The 20,947-nt window shown below is 37.7% G+C and overlaps 1 protein-coding gene across 1 annotated transcript in view; it reads right to left on the bottom strand.

The window, feature by feature from the left end:
• Nucleotides 1-20,947, bottom strand: part of LOC132316083 (protein SWEETIE) — a 73,104-nt gene that overhangs the window by 35,482 nt on the left and 16,675 nt on the right. Inside the window, exons 9-15 of the mRNA XM_059814591.1 lie at nucleotides 19,856-19,945; nucleotides 19,657-19,737; nucleotides 15,292-15,360; nucleotides 12,837-12,962; nucleotides 12,367-12,470; nucleotides 567-699; nucleotides 380-486 (exon numbers count right to left, since the gene is read on the bottom strand). Of these exons, the coding sequence (XP_059670574.1) occupies nucleotides 380-486; nucleotides 567-699; nucleotides 12,367-12,470; nucleotides 12,837-12,962; nucleotides 15,292-15,360; nucleotides 19,657-19,737; nucleotides 19,856-19,945 (710 nt within the window). The remainder of the gene's footprint in view (nucleotides 1-379; nucleotides 487-566; nucleotides 700-12,366; nucleotides 12,471-12,836; nucleotides 12,963-15,291; nucleotides 15,361-19,656; nucleotides 19,738-19,855; nucleotides 19,946-20,947) is intronic.

The following is a 20,947-nucleotide window of genomic DNA, read 5'->3' as shown; positions in this document are numbered from 1 at the left end:
AATAGTCCCATTGACAAGATTAAGACTGATAGTTTCTGTAATATTAGTAGGAAGGAAGTGTACAAAGCGCATATATTAATTTGGCTAACATACATTCGTATATATTTTAAATTATCTAACTAACTTATACAAAGAAATAAAACATCAAATTTCGAAATTCAAACAAAATATGGATTAAAAGACGGTAAGAATGTAATATTTAACTCATCTTAAGCTAGTTCAAGGTACTGTTGTAAACTTGTAAGGTTCTGCGAATTTAGAAGCTTCTGATTCAGAAGTACAAAGAGAGCACAAATTCATAAAGGACTAAGACTATGCTACATGGTATTGGGTAACGGCTAACTCAACGAAAATGAACATAACTGGTGTAAAGGCTAACCATATTCTAGACGTCAGGTCTCCTCCTTGATTAATTTGGTGTTCTGGATTCCCACTGAACAATGTGGCCCATAAAGAAAGAATGTCAAAAACTTGATCCTCAAGCTCCTGCATCAATCAAAACTAGCAACTTAAGACACAAGAGTACGTGGATGTACAAAATGAAAATACAAAGATGTCTGTCTGACCTCTTTCGGCATGGAAGCGAGTAGTGATGATAACAATAGCCATCCAGCTTCTTTTACAACAGTGGCTGCCATAGGGTTCCGACAATTTCCTGTTAGCATCTTCTTAGAAACTTCAAGCACCGATCTGGGTAATCTGTAGAACAATTAATATAAATGCCCTCTATCAAACATGTGACCACAAGAAAAAAAGAAATGCTACCCAATAATGGCTTTCTGAGATGTGTATAGCATTCAAAATTCATAAATGTTGAACCAGCTAAAAGGCTAAATGTTTGATCGGTTAGATAGTTAGAACATGATATCACTTAAGAGATAATTCTTAGAATTCTATTTCTTGTTATCGACAGGAGGAGAACACTTTCACAAAGAAGTATGAAGGAAAACGTTAATTTAGAAATGGAAGGTTGAAGCAGCATATCTAAATTTTGACTTGAAATGGAACAAAAACAAGTCATAATGAAAATGAAAATTACAAACAAAAATCACATAACAATCATAAATGACAACCAGCAATTGGATCCTACAACAAGGATAGGTATTGTATATGATTAGCGTTCCAGGAGAACCAAGGTTTGAAAGAATGATAGTCAGCTGAGATGCTGGAAGTTATTAATATTTCAAGAATGTTGTTAAACAGCAAAATGGCAAGGAGAACCCATTATAATCAACAATAAAAAAATAATAATAATAAATAGAAAAAACAACTAGCCAATTTTAAAATAAAAACTGGTCCAAATATCAGAAACCCCAACCCGTAATTATAGTTTTGAAAAGCATTTTCCACTACACATTTAATGCCTTTCCCTCAAAATAAAGGGGGTACCAGAACACCACCATGGCGTAAAAAGGTATACCAATGGTTCTTAGGTGTATACCTCACAAGCCAAATCATAATTCAGATATGGTTTCTAGTGCCTTCTTTCACGAGGCCTACGCCTCATACACCATCATTTTTAATCCTTCTTAGTTTCTTAAGTGACAGATTTTCTTTTCACTCTAGGCGATAGATTATGAGAGGTGTCTATTTTTTCGCTCTGCTACACCATTTTGTTGTGGACTCACGACACAACTAGTTTGGTGGATAATCTCTTGGCTACTTAAAAGAATTTTCAAGAAGGGTTTTTGTGTACTCTGTTCCATTATTTTTATTTATACCTAATCCATTCTCATTTTCCTATGTCTTTTCTAATATTAACCAAGTCTTTTGACTGAGCCACGATATGCCTGATTCTGTATTTTTATGTATTTCGTATAATCAAGGGCAGCTTCTAAAAAAAAGCTACCTGAAGCATCACATATTTGCAAAATACCCCTGGCATGGCAAGAAACCTCCTCAACTACAAAAAGTATGCAAATCAAACCATGCCATTAGTTTTACCATTAATGACAATCGGAAATTACTAAATGCTCATAAGTTATTGTATGACATTTCATATTTATTTTTTTACAATCTATTTAAATAATAAAATTATGCCACGTGATCAGAATCTTGTACATAAAAAATTATGGGAAGGATGCTGTCAAGTGACCCACCCATTTTGGAATGAGCCTCTTGTTTATCCAATCTTTACTTTTTTCCTGAAAAAACCCCTAACATGAATATCGTTATTATGTATACACATATACATATGCATGTATTTATATGCGAATCCACTATCAAAGCTTTGCAACAGAACTTCAATTCTACCACTGATTTCCAAATCTTTTAATTGATGAAAGTAATCAATTCCACCACTGAATTATTATGTCTATCCCCATTTTGGTTTGATTTTGTTTTTACTCTTAGGTCCATCGGCAACTACTTGTCACGACATGGTTTTATGTGTCATTGTCAAGAAGACATCAGCACTTTATTATATGTGGCAGTTCTGTGGCTTTCTATGGAGCCTGATTGCACATTTCTTTGGCTGTGCAATCCATCTCACGCATGAAGCAGCCCACAGTTTTCTCCATACGGATTTGGTTGCAGACAGACTTCGTGGTTTTCTCCATGTGCACAGTACCCCCAATTTCATTTGACACGACTCACAAGCAATCCTTCCTAGTGACGGTTGGACCTCATAGATGGCCAAATCATACTGAGAGCTAGATGGCCAAATCATACTGAGAGCCCTCCGTATCACAGCAATCCATAACTTTTTACAAACTATTGAAAAGGCATCATGATAAATGTCATACTCTGCCCAAGTTGGAAGAGAACTTGAGTGGGTGTACACCGCTTGAAGGAGCAGCCGGTTGGTAGAGAACAGTGGCAGCAGCCTTTTAAAGTATACAAAAGGCGTGGCATGGAGGATTCTAAGGCTCAAACCTTAATTTGGCACATGCTAGAAGATGGGGGGTCCACTTGGACTCTTGAATGGGGGTTTGGTCAAAATGCATTATTTTGGTAATTGCATTAATTATGGTAAAATTGCATTGTTTTGGTAAATTGCATCAATTAAGTTATTTGTTACTTTATTAAGCTAGAGTCAACTTTTGATTACCTCCATTGTAATTTTGAGATTTCTTGTGAGTGATTCACAAATTTTGAGGATGTGAGGCCTTCTCTAGGTGTGATACGTAGGCCCTGTTGAAGTGATTCCAATAGGCTTTTCTTTTCTATTGGTGTGATGCCAATAGGCTTTTTCTTATTTTCAAATCATTTCTCTCTCTTGAACCATAATCTGTTTCTCTGACACTGTTGGTGTGATGTCAATAAACAACTCTTATTCTATTCTCCTTGATCTCCTACATTTCTTCTATCAAACCTCCAAATTTTGGTAGAGAACAGTGGCAGCAGCCTTTTTTTTTTTGATAAGTAAGATTTTATTAAAAACGCTCAAAAGGGGAGCGAAGCCCAAAGAAACAAAAGGAAACAAAAGAGCCAAAGGGCACCTTAGACCTTCAGAGAGGCCAAGAAAACAATAATTTCCTCCATAGATCTATAATCTCTCCCTAAAACCCAACAAAAAAGAGTAAAAATAACAGAGAACTTAAGCATAGAAACAGGCTTCTTTTTTCCATCAAAATATCTCCTATTTCTCTCAAGCCAAATACACCACCAGATACAAAGCGGCGTAGCCCTCCAAGCGTCCTTAATGCCAGCCCCAACAGAGACGCCTCTCCAAGCCTCAATCAACCCTCTAGAGGAATAAGGCATGGCCCAATGGACCCCAAATAATCGAAGCATCAAATCCCAACAATCTCTGGCCATGCTGCAATGTAAAAGGAGGTGATCAACAGACTCCTCATTACACAAACACGTGTAACAGTGATTGACCACCACCTGATTCCTCCTCCTCAGATTATCCTGGGTTAAAATCTTACCCAGGACAGAGGTCCAAGCAAAAAAGGCGACCTTGCGGGGAGCCTTGGACCGCTAAATAGACTTCCAAGGGAAGGGATCTCCATGACCAACCGAAAGGCATCTGAAAAAAGACCTAACCTCAAAACGGCCATGCGAGTTAGGAATCCAGAACCACCAATCCGATTCCCCAAAAGAAATCACCTGTCTATACAACAGCTCCAGAAAACGAGAAACATCCTCGATCTCCCAATCCTGGAAATGCCTCCTGAACTGAACATCCCAAGATAGTCTCCCGTTATCAAGATGATAACAGTCAACAACCATGGCCTGTTGATGAGAAGCAATCCTATAGAGCCGTGGGAACGCGAGAGCAAGACGGAGTTCCCCACACCAGAGATCCTTCCAAAAACTGATCCTCCTTCCATCTTTAATACGAAAACGAACATGCTTGCAGAAGTCATCCCAACCCCTCCGAATGAAATGCCAAACTCCGACCCCCCTTGGACCACGCATCGCCAGAGAGCACCACCCACCACGACTTTCCCCAAATTTGCTAGCAATAACTTTCCTCCATAACCAATGCCTCTCGATCTCAAACCTCTAGAGCCATTTACCAAGGAGAGCCTTATTAAAAGGCAACAACCTCCGAAACCCTAAGCTTCCAAAACGAATTGGACGGCACACTTGATCCCACCGAACTAAGTGAAACTTGAACTCTTCTCCTTGCCCCCCCCCCCCCCCCCCCGCCCCACCAAAAGAAAGTTGCACTGCAATCTTTCAATTCTCTCAGCCACTGAAGAAGGAATCTGAAACAGAGATAAGAAGTATGTAGGAAGGCTAGAAAGGGTGCTCTTAATTAGGGTAACCCGACCCCCCTTGGACAGGTACTACTTTTTCCAACCCGCCAACCTCCTCTCGAATCTGTCCACAACCGGATCCCAGCTCCCCACACATCTCGTAGGGGCACCCAAAGGCAATCCTAAATAAGAAATGGGAAAAGAGCCAGTGCAACATCCAAGGATCTGAGCAAACAAATCAATCTCCGGAACATCCCCAACAAGCACAAGAAGACTCTTGCCAACATTAACCTCAAGGCCAGAAACAACTTGAAACCAAATCAGAACGCATCTCAAATACCTCAGCTGGGACGCATCTGCATCACAAAACACAATAGTGTCATCTGCAAACATCAAATGAGAAACCTCTAATTGACTAGCAACATCCCTGTCCACCTGAAAGCCTCTCAAAAAACCCAACTCCACAGCCCTCTTCAGCAATCTGCTAAGAGCCTCCATCACAAAAAGGAACAGAGTGGCAGCAGCCTTTTAAAGTATATAAAAGGCGTGGCAAGGAGGATTCTAAGGCTGAAATCTTAATTTGGCACATGCTAGATGAATGGGGGGTCTACTTGGAGTCTTGCATAATTAGGGGGTTTGGTCAAAATGCATTGTTTTGGTAATTGCATTAATTATGGTGAAAATGCATTGTTTTGGTAAATTGCATCAATTAAGTTATTTGTTACTTTATTAAGCTTGAGTCAACTTTTGATTACCTCCATTGTAGGGTAATCCAAGGGTCATCCTTTATTATAAAAAGGATATTATGTAATTCTAATTACTAAGTCAATGAATGAATAACAAAATATCTTTTGAGATTTCTTGTGAGTGATTCACAAATTCTGAGGGTGTGAGGCCTTCTCTAGGTGTGATACTTAGGCCCTGTTGGAGTGACTCCAATAGGCTTTTCTTTGTCATTTTCAATCCTTCTTCTCTACTAACAACCCTTGAATCTTAGCTTTGTTTTCTGAATTTCCAGCCCACAACTCTTATTTACTTTCTTCTATTTGAGCTTGTTCCAGTGTTGTTAAAGGCGCGCCTAGGCGTCATCCCAAGCTCACTGATGTTTACTAGGCGCTCGCCTCGGTTGCGCCTCGGCCTGTTTGTCAGGCGCGCCTCACTGATTTTTTTTAAAAACTATGATTATTCTATTCTTAAACCAAAAAGGGTACTTAATAAACAAATAAGAAAGCCCAAGCGTACAAGAAAAGAAATTTTTGTTCAAAAGAATAAACAAATAAGAAAGCCCAAGAGTTAAAGTGTCAACCGAACAAAGAAAGATGGAGACCGTGAGACGAACAATGAAGCCCTAGTTGCAGAGATGAACGACGAAGCCACGTCTGTTCTTTCTTCTTCTTCTCTCTTATCTTCTCCTCTACTCCTCTCTTCTTATCTTTGTTTGCATCTCTCTCTTCGTCTAGTTCTCTTCTCTGTCTTTTTTTCTTTTTCTTTTTCTTTTTTTTGTTGGTGGGGGGGGGGGGGGGGGGGGGGGGGGGGGTCCTCCGTTTTTTCTCCTTTTTTTCTTAACACTTTCTCTATCTTCTCATCTACTTCTTCTCTCTCTGCGCCTTTTCTTCGTTTTTTTTTTTTTTTGCTCTGTTTTTTCTTTTCTTTTCTTTTCTTTTTAACAGTTTTTTTTTTTTTTTAAAACCAAATTTATTTCTTTTTGTGCTCTATTTTGCCATTCAAAAAAAACAAATTCTGCTTTGCCTTTCAAGAAAACAAGTTTGTGCTCTGTTTTACGGTTGTTGAATGCTTGTTTAGTTGATGGGTTTACTTTTTTATATTTGACATTAATTTTTAGACTATTGATATGCCTTATTGATGTAGGACAAAGGACAGGAATAGGAGATATTTTGAGAGGAAGGAGAAGCCTATTTCTTTCTTAAGTTCTCTATTGTTTCCACTCTTTTTTGTTGGGTCTCAGGTAGAGATTATAGATCTTTAGATGAAATAGTTGATTTTTTGGCCTCTTTAAAAGTGTAATGGCTGTTTTGGCCCCTTTTTGTTCCCTTGGGATGCGCTCCCCTTTTGAGCGTTTTTTATAAATTTCTTACTTATCAAAAATTAAAATGTAGGACAAAAGACAGGACAAAAGACAGGTTCAAATAGAAGAAAGTAAATAAGAGTTATGGGCTGGAAATTCAGAAACAAAGCTAAAATTTAGGGGCTATTAGTAGAAAAGAAGGATTGTAATTAACAAAGAAAAGCCTATTTGAATCACTCCAATAGGACCTAGGTATCACACCTAGAGAAGGCCTCACACCCTCAAAATTTGTGAATCACTCACAAAGAAATCTCAAAGGATAATTTTATTCAATCATTCGCTGAGTATTCAGAGTTACATAGTATCCTTTTTATAATAAAAGATGACCCTTGGATTACCCTACAATGGAGGTGATCAAAAGTTGACTCAACTTAATAAAGTAACAAATAACTTAATTGATGCAATTCAGTCTAATTATGCAATTTACCAAAACAAGGTAATCAAAAGTTAACTCAACTTAATAAAGTAACAAATAACTTAATTGATGCAATTACCAAAATAATGAAATTTGACCAAACCCCCTAATTATGCAAGACTCCAAGTGGACCCCCCATCGTCTAGCATGTGCCAAATTAAGGTTTGACCCTTAGAACCCTCCTTGCCACGCCTTTTATATAACTTTAAAAGGTTGTTGTCATTGTTCTCTACCACTTATGAGATATGAATGTTTTTATGGTAGTTTAAATTTTCAATTATGCGCCTCACTTCACACAGGCACGTGCGTTGCTGTGCGCCTAGGCTCCAAAAGACCTCTAGCACCTTAGGCCTTTAATAACACTGGCCTGTTCTTTTGTCCTACATCAATTTTTGGTATCAGAGCCAAAGTAGACATTATGTTTACTCGATCGGGCAATGAAACATTGGATGATAATCAAGAAATTGAGTTGTCGTCGCATATTTTGGAACAACTTAAAGGGCTGAATGCTTGATGCGATAAGATAGAAGCTCGAATTTTGTAGCCTTTTAACAAATTGGTAGCCTTTAAAGAAGAACATGAATTTGGTACTAATGATGGCAGAAACCGCGAGCAGCAACAGCCTTTAAACCCTCAGCAATGGTGTAGTTTGAAGGTTGATCCACCACTACATCCATGTTGGAGTTTCCAAGAATACTTCATAGGTGAATTATCATGAGCCACATGATGCCGCTGGAGATATTCCAAAGAAGTCAAGTGATGGAACGTGCAGCACACTGACAACAACAATGCTGCAAATGGTGGATCAACTGCATCTTTCTATAACATGGCTGATCTTGAAGGAAAGAGTACGATGCTAGCAAGGACAATAAGAACCTGCCTGATGATGAAACGTACAACACTGATCATCTGGAAGAGAATGAAGAAAACGTCTCCTCCATCTCCGTTGTGAAGCAAACCCTTGAAGACCATAGAGTTGATGGCGAAGATGGGCGACTCACATCTAATCTTCAGATGCAATTTCTTTGTGGAAACCAATCTCAGAAGCCTATTATTGATGGCGGTGGCAGCCCAAATGTTGTCTCCACAGCCATGGCTAAGCATCTCAAACTTTCCACAGCCCAAATCCTTGAAGACCCTGAAGTTGAAGATGGAGATGGGCGGCTTAACTCTATTTTTCAGATGCAAATTCATTATGGAAACCAAGCTCAGAAGCCTATTATTGACGGCGTTGGCAAGCCCAAACGTTGTCTCCACAACCATGGTTAAGCGTCTCAAATTTTCCATCAAACCAAATCCACAACCATTCAAAGCGGCTTGGATAGATAGTACTACTATTCCGAATCTGCCAAAAGATGCGGCTATTGGAGTAGATACTTGGTGTATATTAGTGGGCACTACAAAGAAATGGGAGCATGCTTGTGCCAAGCAACAGAAGCTGGTTCAAACATCCACCCACTTGGTAGATGAGGTCTGGAAAAACCGACTGCCAGAAGAAACTAATCCTGTAAATGAATAGCTAGAGGGGTCTCGCGCATCAAAAGAGCATTTTAGAGAGTTTAGTTTTCCTACTATTTCCTCAGTTGGTCCTAATGCAGCAATTATGCATTATAAACTAGACGAGAAAACACGTTTAGGACTTGATCCAAACATCATTTGTCTATTCGATTCGGGAGCACAATACCTAGATGGAACCAACTGGGTTGCTCTTTATGTTCTTGCTCGAATACATTCATGGAAGGATAGCCTTGATTTTCGACATGATACAGGCCATGGAGTTGGTATCAGAGGTGATGGGTCAGATGCTGATTTTGTTCTGGGGTTGCCTAGAACTAGTCGAGGACATGATGCTATAATCATTGTTCTGGATCGTTTTTCGAAAAAGGCGCATTTCCTTCTATGTTCTAAGACCTCCAATGCTGTCCACAATGCCAAACCTTTTTTTCAAAAAGTTGTCCGACTTCATGGGTTGCACAACACTACTGTTTCTGATTGAGCTCTGAAGTTTATGAGTTGTTTTTGGTGCAATTTATGGAAATTGCTGAATATAAGGCTGAAATTTTCTTGCTCTTTTCACACTTCAAAGCAATTTCATCCCTTTAAATCGTCAGAGCCGAGTTTTTCCAAGCCGGGGAGAATTGGTAGAGAATAGTGGCAGCAACCTTTTAAAGTATATAAAAGGCATGGCAAGGAGGATTCTAAGGCTCAAACCTTAATTTGGCACATGCTAGACAATGGGGGGTCCACTTGGAGTCTTGCATAATTAGGGGGTTTGGTCAAAATGCATTATTTTGGTAATTGCATTAATTATGGTGAAATTGCATCGTTTTGGTAAATTGCATCAATTAAGTTATTTGTTACTTTATTAAGCTAGAGTCAACTTTTGATTACCACCATTGTAGGGTAATCCAAGGGTCATCCTTTATTATAAAAAGGATACCATGTAATTCTGATTACTAAGTCAATGAATGAATAACAAAATATCTTTTGAGATTTCTTGTAAGTGATTCACAAATTCTGAGGGTGTGAGGCCTTCTCTAGGTGTGATACCTAGGCCCTGTTGGAGAGATTCCAATAGGCTTTTCTTTGTTATTTTCAATCCTTCTTCTCTACCAACAACCCTCGAATTTTAGCTTTGTTTTCTGAATTTCCAGCCCACAACTCTTATTTGATTTCCTCTATTTGAGCCAGTTCTTTTGTCCTACATCACTGGTTCGCCATGACCTATTCTGAAGTATGCAGAAGCGGCACAGATCAATGTACGTGCCTGATTCATTATATCACACTTCAAGATGTGCAGTTGGGGCACAATCTCACTAAGTTCCCAGGGTGAACTCATCAAGGTGAACTCACCTGGAAGTCTAGCACACCATGACTCATAAAGAGACAAAACGACATCATGTGACTTTTGGATGACATATGCCCTTTATGATGTGGGGGCACTTAACACTTTATTGGATTGCCACAGAAGCTTGTTGAGGATGTCTATCTGCTTCAATGACATCCTGACGTTGTCTCCCTCATTGTTACCAGCTTGTTGAGGATGCCCTAATTGCTTCAATGACATCCTAATATTATCTCCCTCGTTGTTACAGATTGGACCTCTATATTAGAGCATGCCCTTGAATTGCTAGAAGACCTGAATACATACGTAGGACAACCCTATTGGAGCCCCACATCAATATGAGTAGGCCCTGTCTTCAATTCCAGTCTATATGCCTTTAACAAACTTTGGAAAGGGGTATGGAGGAAGAGAATGGGGAGGTGTTACCACAATTTTGCGGCTTTTTGGGCATGCAAGCATGACAGAGTCCTTGACCCAAGCCGAAAAATCGGAAAACAAAATCCCTTAGGTCAACCAGGCCGATGGCCAGACTATGAAGGTGGTGGATGTGATCAGCGAATGTTAGTGCAGGGATCCTTTCAGCTGAAAACCAAAGGGTCCAACTTATAAAGTTGAAGAGGAGAGTCTCGGGGCTTTAGGATGCTGCCATGTGTCCCCCTGAATGTTTTGATTTGGCCCATGTTGGGGGTAGGTGAGGTCAACACATCACCCCCAATGCATAAAGTGCTTGGTGATACATTTTGGTGAAAGAATCTCTAGGCTTCCCCACCTGAAGCTTGTAACTTTCCTCTTTGGGCATAGTTGAACTGCTCAAGGCATATTGGCCGCTGACTCCTGCAGATTCCCATGTACAAGTCTATCCTTGTTCAACCGCTACTTTGTCTGGCCGATTCCTTGGCTTGGTGGACCCTTGGTTGATGGTCTGGCCCCTTTGCTTCCTTGAACACTGTTTACCATTCAGGTGATCATCCAATCCGCACTTATCTCTTGGTCTCCACAGTAATGGAGAGCACATCTCTTGGATCTGGCTGTCCTAAGCCTTTATATATCTAATGATGTTCAGTCTACTTAGTCTTGGTGATAGAATGGGACCTTGTCGGCCACCGCTTGCTGACCCCCAATTCAGGAAGAAAAAAAAAGTGATTTACTGACCTACTGGCAAATTGATCAACTCTTGGGGAAGGGTACTTTAGCCTTACATAGGACACCATGAACCATGAAGTCAACCTCCTCTTGGGGCCAACATTAGCAAAAGCTTGACCATCTTTGGGAAGAAAGCTTGACCTTGACTTTTGGTCTCGTCCTCAAGTCAGGATTGGAACATTTTTGTTGCCAATAATTGGTTGGCTTATCTGACTCGGTGTTCCACCATGGCTTGGTAATTGCAATTGGCCATCATCAGCCTAAACCAAGCCTAAGGCTGTAGGTTTTAGGCTGTTCACTTACCTAATCACGTGAGTAACGTGTGGCATTCTAACATAGTGCAGGCTGCGGAACACATTGGCCCATAAAACTTTGGCGATTTCGCCATCAACCTTGCTCCTGTGCAACGAAGTTGGGGACACGCATCCCACTAAGACGGTTCCACACAAACAGAATTGGGGGCTCCAAGTTGGAACGGAAATGGGTTTCAACAGGATGGTAGCCTCGAAGCCTCTTCCATACCCTTCACCTTGACCTCTTAGTCAGAAAACTTTTAAGCCATATTTCACATAGATCTTCAAACCCCACCTTTAAGCCCTTATCCTTGGTTAATTTACTCTACTTTTCCTTGGGTAAGGTTTTGACCCCCAAAGTCTATGATTCCCTCTCAACTGTGATTATTTCTTTATTATAAGCCAGCCCTCACTTCCACCCTAGTCTGGTAATGTGGGATCTCTAAATGTCATTATCATAGATTCATAATCATGTATCCATTACCCAATTTAGTCGAACAATATTTAAAGTTATTCTAGAAGTTGAGTAAAGAAGAAATGCAAATTGTTGAAGGATATTTAAGTTACACCTTTAAGTTACACCCTTTTTAACAGCTTGGGCTTTTGGAGTAGATCATTGTTAACATGGAATCAGAGCCAAAGGTCCCGAGTTCAAATCTCACCGTCACCCGATTTAAAAATTGAAACACGTGATGGACCAAAAGAAGCCCACAAGTGAGGGGGTGTGTGGAAGGATTTAAATATTTAAGTTACACCCTTTTTAACAGCTTAAGCTTTTGGAGTAGATGGTTCTTAACACAAATCTTATTACAACGCAGAAATGAGTTAAGTGCACCAGGTAACAACCAAAATTCCATATTATAATCATTCCAGAAGAGCATAGAAGTTTAAGAATCTAAGGAAATTACAAATGTAAAGTAGAATAAGACCAGTACCTAGCTGGATAACCAAGAGGTAGCTTTGGTGAAATAGACACTAGTGCCGCTAAAACTGTAGCTTGCCCATGCAAAGAATCAAGCTCAATTTTCAAATTGCTACCCTGGAGAAAATATATAGGGAATACTCTGTTAAATTAATATCTGACAAAAAGCAACTAAACCAAAGCAAAAAAATGTAATCAGAAGGTTTGCAACTAAACCAAAGCGATATAGACAACTGAACTAACAAAGCCATAATCCTAAAAAAAATAAAATAATTGATGAAAAATTGCTTTTAAGTTTTAACAAAGCCAGCACAGAGAAAACAAAAGGACAGGAAATTTTTGCCAAAACAATTAAATGGCTACATGAATAAACAGCAGCAAGACAGGAAGATTCAAATATATATATATATATAGCAACCCAACTAAGAAAGAGAAAAAACCATATAAGACTACCGAAGAGACTAAACCCTCGCGAAGTGTTACCTTTTCAAATGAAACATTTTCTCTTAATGCACTTAATGTAGTAGTCGCATATGAAATCAAACCACCAACACAGGTGGGATCAACCTCAGCCAGTGCACGCAATGTCAAAGCAGCCTCAACACGAACCTAGCAAACGTTCTCCAGTTAGTATTGTGTTATCAAATAAAAGCATGCCAATTACAAATTTTTGAAGAGCCAGAACTTACATCTGAAGTGTAAGGATTATAAGATTTACAGTTAAAAGGAGAATTTTGAATATAATGTCCTAGTAGATTGTAGACGTCAATGTCATCAAAAGTTGAAACCATAGGCACATCAATTCCTTAATATTAGCTCAAGGGCCCTCAACCTCATTTTACAAGAATTAATCAGGAGTTAAACCCAAAGATAAAAGCATGATAAGAGAAAAATAGGAACCAAAAAGAGAGAGAAAAAAAAAAAGTATTAGAGAGAGGAAGGGAAAACACTAAAACAAAATAGCTTTGACCAATATTACAGTTACCCGTCCAAAATTTCCAATATTCCCAAAAAATAAAACAATAAAAGAACCTTAATATCTATCTCAACTTCAGCAAGGGAAAACTTCACTAACCTCCTCTAATGCAAGCCAAATTTAAAGGCAGAAATTAGGGAGAGGAAGCCAATCCTTCTTCAAAAAACTAACAAGCATACGGAATTGATGTTGAACTTAAATGATTAATAAGGATCTATGCAAATTTTGAGATACTGTTTATATATGACTTTCTGCACCAGGACACCCAGCACCCATCATCAACACCACCATCCTCCTTTGTTACTACCATACCTCTATAACCCATCAATGATCACTCCCCTCCATCTCTACAACTCAAGGCTGCATTGCCATCATTAATGACCACCACCACATTCTTCTTATATATTGGTGATATTGAGCTATTGGCTTAGATCTGGAGAGGATATAATGACTATTATGTCCCTTAGACTGTTAATAACTGATTATTGAACCTCACCAATGGCAAGCAGAGGGATTATGTCCAGCATAATTCGAGTTTATTTTACCTCACTTTCTCTATACATTCTTCATCTATAATTTTCGGTTGGTTAGAAAGTAGTCGCAATTTCCTTGCTAGATGAAAATGCCCACAAGTAGACAATGGCAATGAGTGGATGGTGGCTGCAAAGTTGATGTTAGTTCAAAATTTGAAATTTTGCAGACACATGATTTTTTGCAGACAACGGCAATGATGAGTTATAATCAACAGACACTAAGCTGGTGATTTATTGCCCGAGCACAAAATAATAATAATGACCATTCATTGATCTGAATAATAAAATTTTAGATTCAACTTATCCTTCCCATAACCATCAAGAATTCATTCGTTATTTTTTAAACACGCGGCAACCACAGTTACAAAATCCATATAGTACTGACCAGAACAGATCGGAACAAACAGTTCTCGCAAAACAAACAGAGTAATCACTAACCACAGCTCAATGCTATTCTGCTAAATTTTTAGGCCTGTTCACGGATGATTTGGGTATTCCAGCAAAAAATCGTTTATTTGTTTGGTATATTGCAAGATCCCTCTAGTAGGAATTCTGTAATTTGAAGGAACTTGAGGAAAATAAATTCAAAAGTTATTTAAAGAGCAATAGGTAGTAGAAAAAGGTATCGAGTGCAAAACAAAATCCAGATAGATTAGAAGGGAAGTGAGATGGGGCACTCCTATAACTAACTCTGTAAATGATTTTTGGCATGCGAGGTTTCAGAGAGCATTGATGGTGAAGGTAAATAATAATACTTGAATTACGAAGTTAATTCTCGTCCAAATTGAACTAAATAGGAAAACAGGATTACTTTGTCCACCTAAATAAGGGTAGATGTTACCTCTCAGTTGGAAGACCTTAAGCGTAAACATGCTTGCCAACATATATATTGTAAAAAGTAAAAATCTGACTTTTCTTATTCATAGAAGTTGTTAAATACCTTATGCAATGATTCCAGTAACAATGTTCATTATTATATATTCATATATGGAAACCATGGGACAGAATCTAAACTTTTTATTTAAATTCAAATATATGACTAAATATAAATGTTTTTATGAATATGTTCATAAATAATAAATAGCAATAAATCAAAAGAAGTATGTAAAAACACATTGGTAACATGTTCCACTCCATTGCAAAAAAAACTAAAACCCCAACAAAATTCACAACTACAGTAGCAAAACAGTATAGTAAGCCCACCCCTCAAGGGAAGTCTAGTGAAACTTTTGATTGCAGCAAAAATCAGATAGATATAATGTTGGAACTTTAAACCTTTGAAACAGCGTAAGAGAAAACAATGAGAAATGTGTGAGGTACAATTATGTAGATGCAAGCCCAATAGAATCCAATTAGCAACAAGAATTTGTAATGTTCAGCAAAGATGGATATCAAAGCCCAAAGAAGACCGACACAATCAAGAACTTACAAGTGTTGAAGAATTAGACAATGCTGCAACAACTGTGTCATCAAGGAGCTCCTTGAATTCAAGTGGAACCTGCAAATGAATAGATGAAGCAATACTCTCACAAGACTAAGATATTGATAAAAAGTTAAAAGTAGACTGAAGTCAAAACATGCAATTATCCTAAGGAAAATGATATTTCAACCGAAGTATTTGACTGATTACTTTGGCAGAAACTACATGGCCTGTCCAGCTAAGCCACTTCCTTCTCTTTCTCTCTCATCTCTTCTCTCTCCTTTCTTTCTTTTTCTCATTCTATTTCTCTCTCTAATATCTCTTTGAAAATTTTTTAAAGACTGTGAAGAACAATATAATCAAACAAATAAATACACATATTTACCTTCCAAAAAAAAAAATTACCCATATGATACAATATATATAAAAATATATGAATATGATATATGATATAAAGTTACAACAATACTTTAAATATCAAAAGTTCTTTCTCTTTTTTTTTTTTTTGGTAATTAAAAGTTCTTTCTCTCTTCAAGTTAAGATGGTAAGAAAAATTGTTTGAAAAGACGAAACGAAAAGGGAGAGATTTGATATCTATCAGAAGAAAAGAACTTAGCCTAGAACTTGACAACCTGTGAAAGATGAATCTGCGGACGCGTATATTGTTTTTCCTTTTATTTTCCTTCCTTTTTTTAATTGTTAAAATTGCTTACCTGGACTGCCATGTGTATTCTGCCAAACTCATCTGTCAAACTCATCGGACTATCTATCACTACCCTTCTCCTAAAAGACCATCATATAAGAAGCATATAACAATTTAATATGGCAAAACCGCACAAGTCTCAGCCGGAAAATAAAAAATGATAAGTCCAAAAGTGTATATATATATATATATATTTTGATAAGTCAAATATATATATATTTATATATTGAATAACCAGCCTGCCTTAGGCCAGTTCTCATAATTTCCACTATTTTCTCTTCCTCTAATTCAGGAGAACGATGTACTAATAACCCGTGGAATTCTTAACCATACAGTGTGAAAATTACAGCTGAACTTGGTTGTGTTAAATATCTGTATGTATCCATTGGACTACACCCATGGGCAGAGCTATGGTGCTAAAATTCTGGGGAAAAAATGGGGGGATGCGGGGATCAATTCATCATGTTTAACGTGAATAGTTGACCCCTCAAAAACAAAGGAAAAGGGTAATGCTGGTCAATTTTTATTTTTAGAAGTGCAGGTAAATTTTTAAAAATAAGAAAATAAAATTAAAAAATCTCCTTTTTAATGCATACTTAGACATTAAACACTTATCTGCCACTTACCTATCCAAGGACCTAGGCCATGTGATAGTAGTGTAAGAAAGAAAACAACCTCTCAGTGCATGGATATAACTTTTGCATAAATATTATATCAGTTCATCTAATTTTCCTTTATCTAATTACAGATTGAAAATTTTTAGTAAATTTATATTATATGTAATTGAGTTGTGAATACATAGCAGAGAAGTTGATCTTTGCAGATTCTGTAGAAATTAGGAGTTGACAGTATTAGCAGTTGAAGACAACACTTGAGAGAAATAATAGCTCTGCCCTCGACTAGACTAGATTATCCTCTAATATGCTCGAAAGGGCTTTCAAGATAAATAAAAAGTTGATACATAAAAGGGACACTTTACCTGGACCTTTAAATTTCCAAGAGTGCCATTGCAAGCACAAGAGAATGTAAGAGCAAGCATGGGTTTTACAAGGGACAACCCTACTGGTATCTATACCAGATATGCTGTGATTTTTACAAACTACATTTTTAAATACTAAACTTTAAAAATTGATTATTATAATATTCCATAATTAGTTGACAGAATCAGTTATTTTAAGACATGAGAATTATTTCATAATCAAAACTTATCACTCCTGTAAATTGATAATAAAGTAATAAACTATATATTCAGATACACACACACATATATAAGAGACAAGATCAACTTATACCTGGTGTGATAATTGTTTATTTTACACCCATTAATAACCTTTTCTAGTATATCTCTTTCTCAAGGCCCATGGTTGGATTTGATGCCCATCCTATAATTATCATGTATGCCAAAATTTAAGACTATTAGAATTTGAAAAAAGAACGCAACAACATAATGAACCTTCAATAAGTTACGGAAGGATATAAGAGTACCCACTCATGCACCAAGCGTACCTTGACCTTGATTTTTTTTTTTTTTTTTTTTTTTTTGACATGTTTGATCTTGACTTATATAATAACTGATGAAATGTTTGGTACAGCTGTCCATAATAACTTTTTGGTAAGTAAATTGTCAAAGGAAAACAATGTCACATAATACATATAAACCACACAAACACGTATGCTCCTGCTTTTTCGTATAAACAGCTAATGTTTGCTAAATTGCTATGCAATGAAACATTATTTTAATAATTATTGACAGAGGCTGTGGCTTCAAATGTTACTAGCCTAAAGTGTATGTAATATTTCCAAAACTGTAATAATTTCACGTCTGGAGAGACAAAAAGGGAAATAATCGGAATTAATGAGCATATTCTTAGTGTTTTATCCATGTCTAATAGATTTCCTATACAAGAAAGCATATAGAGCACGATATAAATAGAGAAACCGATGGCAGTAAAAGTAATAGTGGCAGTCAAGTGATAGTAGTGATGTCAAATAGTGGAATTTACAGATTCAGCACTGATGGTAGAGAAGAAGCTGGTATTAGTCTTTGTGACAAAGTTATAAATGATGCCAATAATGATGGAATTAGTAGCAGTGGTTGTGGCAAGGAAACAGAGACATGTCGATTGCAGTAAGTAAAACTAATAATTTCCATGGCAGTGGTGGCAGCAGCAAAGACATTTGTTAAAGGATTTATATATTTAAGTTACACCCTCTCTAACAGCTTTAGCTTTTGGAGTAGATGGTAGTTAACATGGTATCAAAGCCAGGTTCCGATCCTAGGACCTGTGGGTTATGGGCCCAACACTCCATCAACTTAATTAAAAACTGAAAACACGTGCTGGACCAAAAAGAAGGCCACACGTGAGGGGGCGATTTAGAGGATATAAATATTAAACTTACACCCTCTCTAATAGCTTAAGCTTTTAGAGTAGATGGTTGTTAACAACATTCATGGTAGTATGTAAATCTACATTGGTAGTATAGTGGCATGATGAGTAAGGGGCAGTCTGTGCTGCAGAAATGGTGGATATAATGGTGATAATAGTGGTGTATGGTAATATAGATAAGTTTATACTAGCTCTCGAAAGCAAAAGAAATCTTAATACTATCACAAGAAACCTTTTCACTTGACAATTTATTCAACTTTTGGGCTTCAAAAGATGTATTCTATAATCAAATTGACCTAACAAAGTTCCATTACCTTCTTTTAATTCTTCACTTCCTAGAACCTTCTCTTAATTCTTCACTTCCAAAAGTCCTATAAAAAAAAATTATTAAGCTAACTAAATAACACCTTGCTTATGACCACGTCTTTAAACTTAAACCTAGTACCCAAGCACCACTTCATAAAAACTTAAGACAAGGAATTCTTACGTATTCAATTCCTAAGAGACATAGCCACACCAATCAACCCTTTGAAATAGATTCCACCACTTCGTATGATTCATTTCATAGAAAAGATAAAGGCCATCATCCAATGATGTCAGCCAATATAGGGCACAGAGAGACATGGACTGGGCATATATATGATCTCAAGAAATTGCACATCAAGTGGTTGTCCCAGCATAATAGTTTTAGTTCTGAATAACCCAAGGAACTAGCAGTATTCCTTTTGAAGATAAAATATATAAATAACAATATATACATGAATTCATCAAGTTAGGAGTAATATCTTTTTTGAGGCTAAAACTTGGTGTGACTTCAGTGAGCATCCTCCGGAGAACAGGAATTATTATCTGTCAGCAAGAAGAACCTTTATCGTACCTAACCATTTTATCACAAAGATCTTTTCTAGATATAAAGATCACAAAGTTCTTAGCATGTCAAAACAATCACCTAAAGTCACCATCTACTGAATATTCTATCCAGACTTTCTTATATCCATAAATGTTTTCCCTTACAGGAGGAAAAGAAAAAATCCAGCAAAATCAAGAAGCTAAAGGTCAATAATGATGGTGGCCTCACTTAAGCATCACATATATTGTTTATGCTGATAAGGAAAAAATATATATATAATAAAACTATAAGAGTAGTGCTATATAATTTCAGTCAAGCATGTTGCCCAATACAACTTTAGCAAATTGTTTGTCATAGCCTTCAAGTACAAACATTTACGATAGACCCAGATCATTTTCCCACAAAAAAAATTAAATTACAAAATTGTGCCTCACCTCTCCCAGAGTTTTCAGAGTATACGACAAAGTACGCAAAGCAGCAACTTCCATGGAAGGACTAGCATCAGGAGATTGAAGCTGCAACAGAAAACTTGCTGTGTCAGTAGAGGAAAAACATTACTGGTAGATTGATGTAAAGAAAATACCAACTTCATTCTCAACAACTAATGATCTAAAATGAGTCATTCTAGCAAACCTGTTTTCCCAGAAAAACTAAAAAGCTCCTTTGAGTAGGTTCAGTCATTTGATCTGTTACACCCACCCGAAGAATATAAAGAACACATGCCTTCAAAAAAACCAAGAGAAGCATTATTTTGTGGGTAGCATGATTTTGTAAAATGAAGAATTAATGAGATACTAAACCATCTTTCAGTGGACAATAGAGACGATAAGTACCATGAAGCTTAAAAATGCATCTTCAGTATAAAAATATTTTTAGTTTTTACATTGGGAATAATATTAGACTCAGATTTGTAAAATATAGAAAAGTTGTTGTTATTACAAACGCAACAAACCCAAGATAAAACCAAGTGGTAAGGGGGTGATGGGGGCGTCTGTTTCCTCATGAAGCTTCGAATTCTATCCTGGAATGTCCGTGGTCTCAATGATCCGGGCAAGCAGAAGGTGGTGAAGATGGCAGTTAGAAAATGGGGGGTGCATTTGGTGTGCCTCCAAGAAACAAAGATGGACTCTATGACGGAGAAAGTGGTTAGGAGTTGGTGGGGGAATCGCTTTGTTGTGTGGGAGGCGCTGGATTCTGTCGGGGCTTCTGGTGGTATTCTCATTATGTGGGATAGGAGATGGATGGCTAAGATGGAGGTTTGCAGGGGGAGATTTTCTTTGTCTTGTACTTTTGTTTTGGAGGAGGATGGGTTCTCTTGGGGTTTTTCTGGGGTGTATGTGCCGGTTGATGATGGTGTGAGGGATGGGTTGTGGGAGGAGTTGAGTGGGGTGAAGGGGAGGTGGTCTCTTCCTTGGTGTGTGGCCGGTGATTTTAATGTGGTTAGGTCACCGGCAGAGAGATCTACAGGTGGTTCGTGGACTCAAGCTATGATGCATTTTTCTGATTTTATTGATGGTCATCAGCGTATTGATCTTCCTCTTGAGGGAGCTTCTTTTACTTGGTCCAGCGGGAGGGAATCGCCAACTCTTTCTTGGCTTGATAGATTTCTGATTTTCGGCGACTGGGAGGAGAAGTTCCCGGATGTTGTTCAAGCTGTGCTGGCTAGGGTTACGTTGGACCATATCCCCTTGGTTTTGGATTGTGGAGGTTTGAGATCTCGTTGCA

The sequence above is a fragment of the Cornus florida genome, unplaced genomic scaffold (genome assembly GCF_030987335.1).
Source record: "Cornus florida cultivar Cherokee Brave unplaced genomic scaffold, ASM3098733v1 CherokeeBrave_3.0.0_Hap2_Chr07, whole genome shotgun sequence".
NCBI classification, from domain to species: Eukaryota; Viridiplantae; Streptophyta; class Magnoliopsida; order Cornales; family Cornaceae; genus Cornus; species Cornus florida.
Note: the sequence above shows the minus strand (reverse complement) of the source record. Positions and strands in the feature narration are given on the sequence as shown.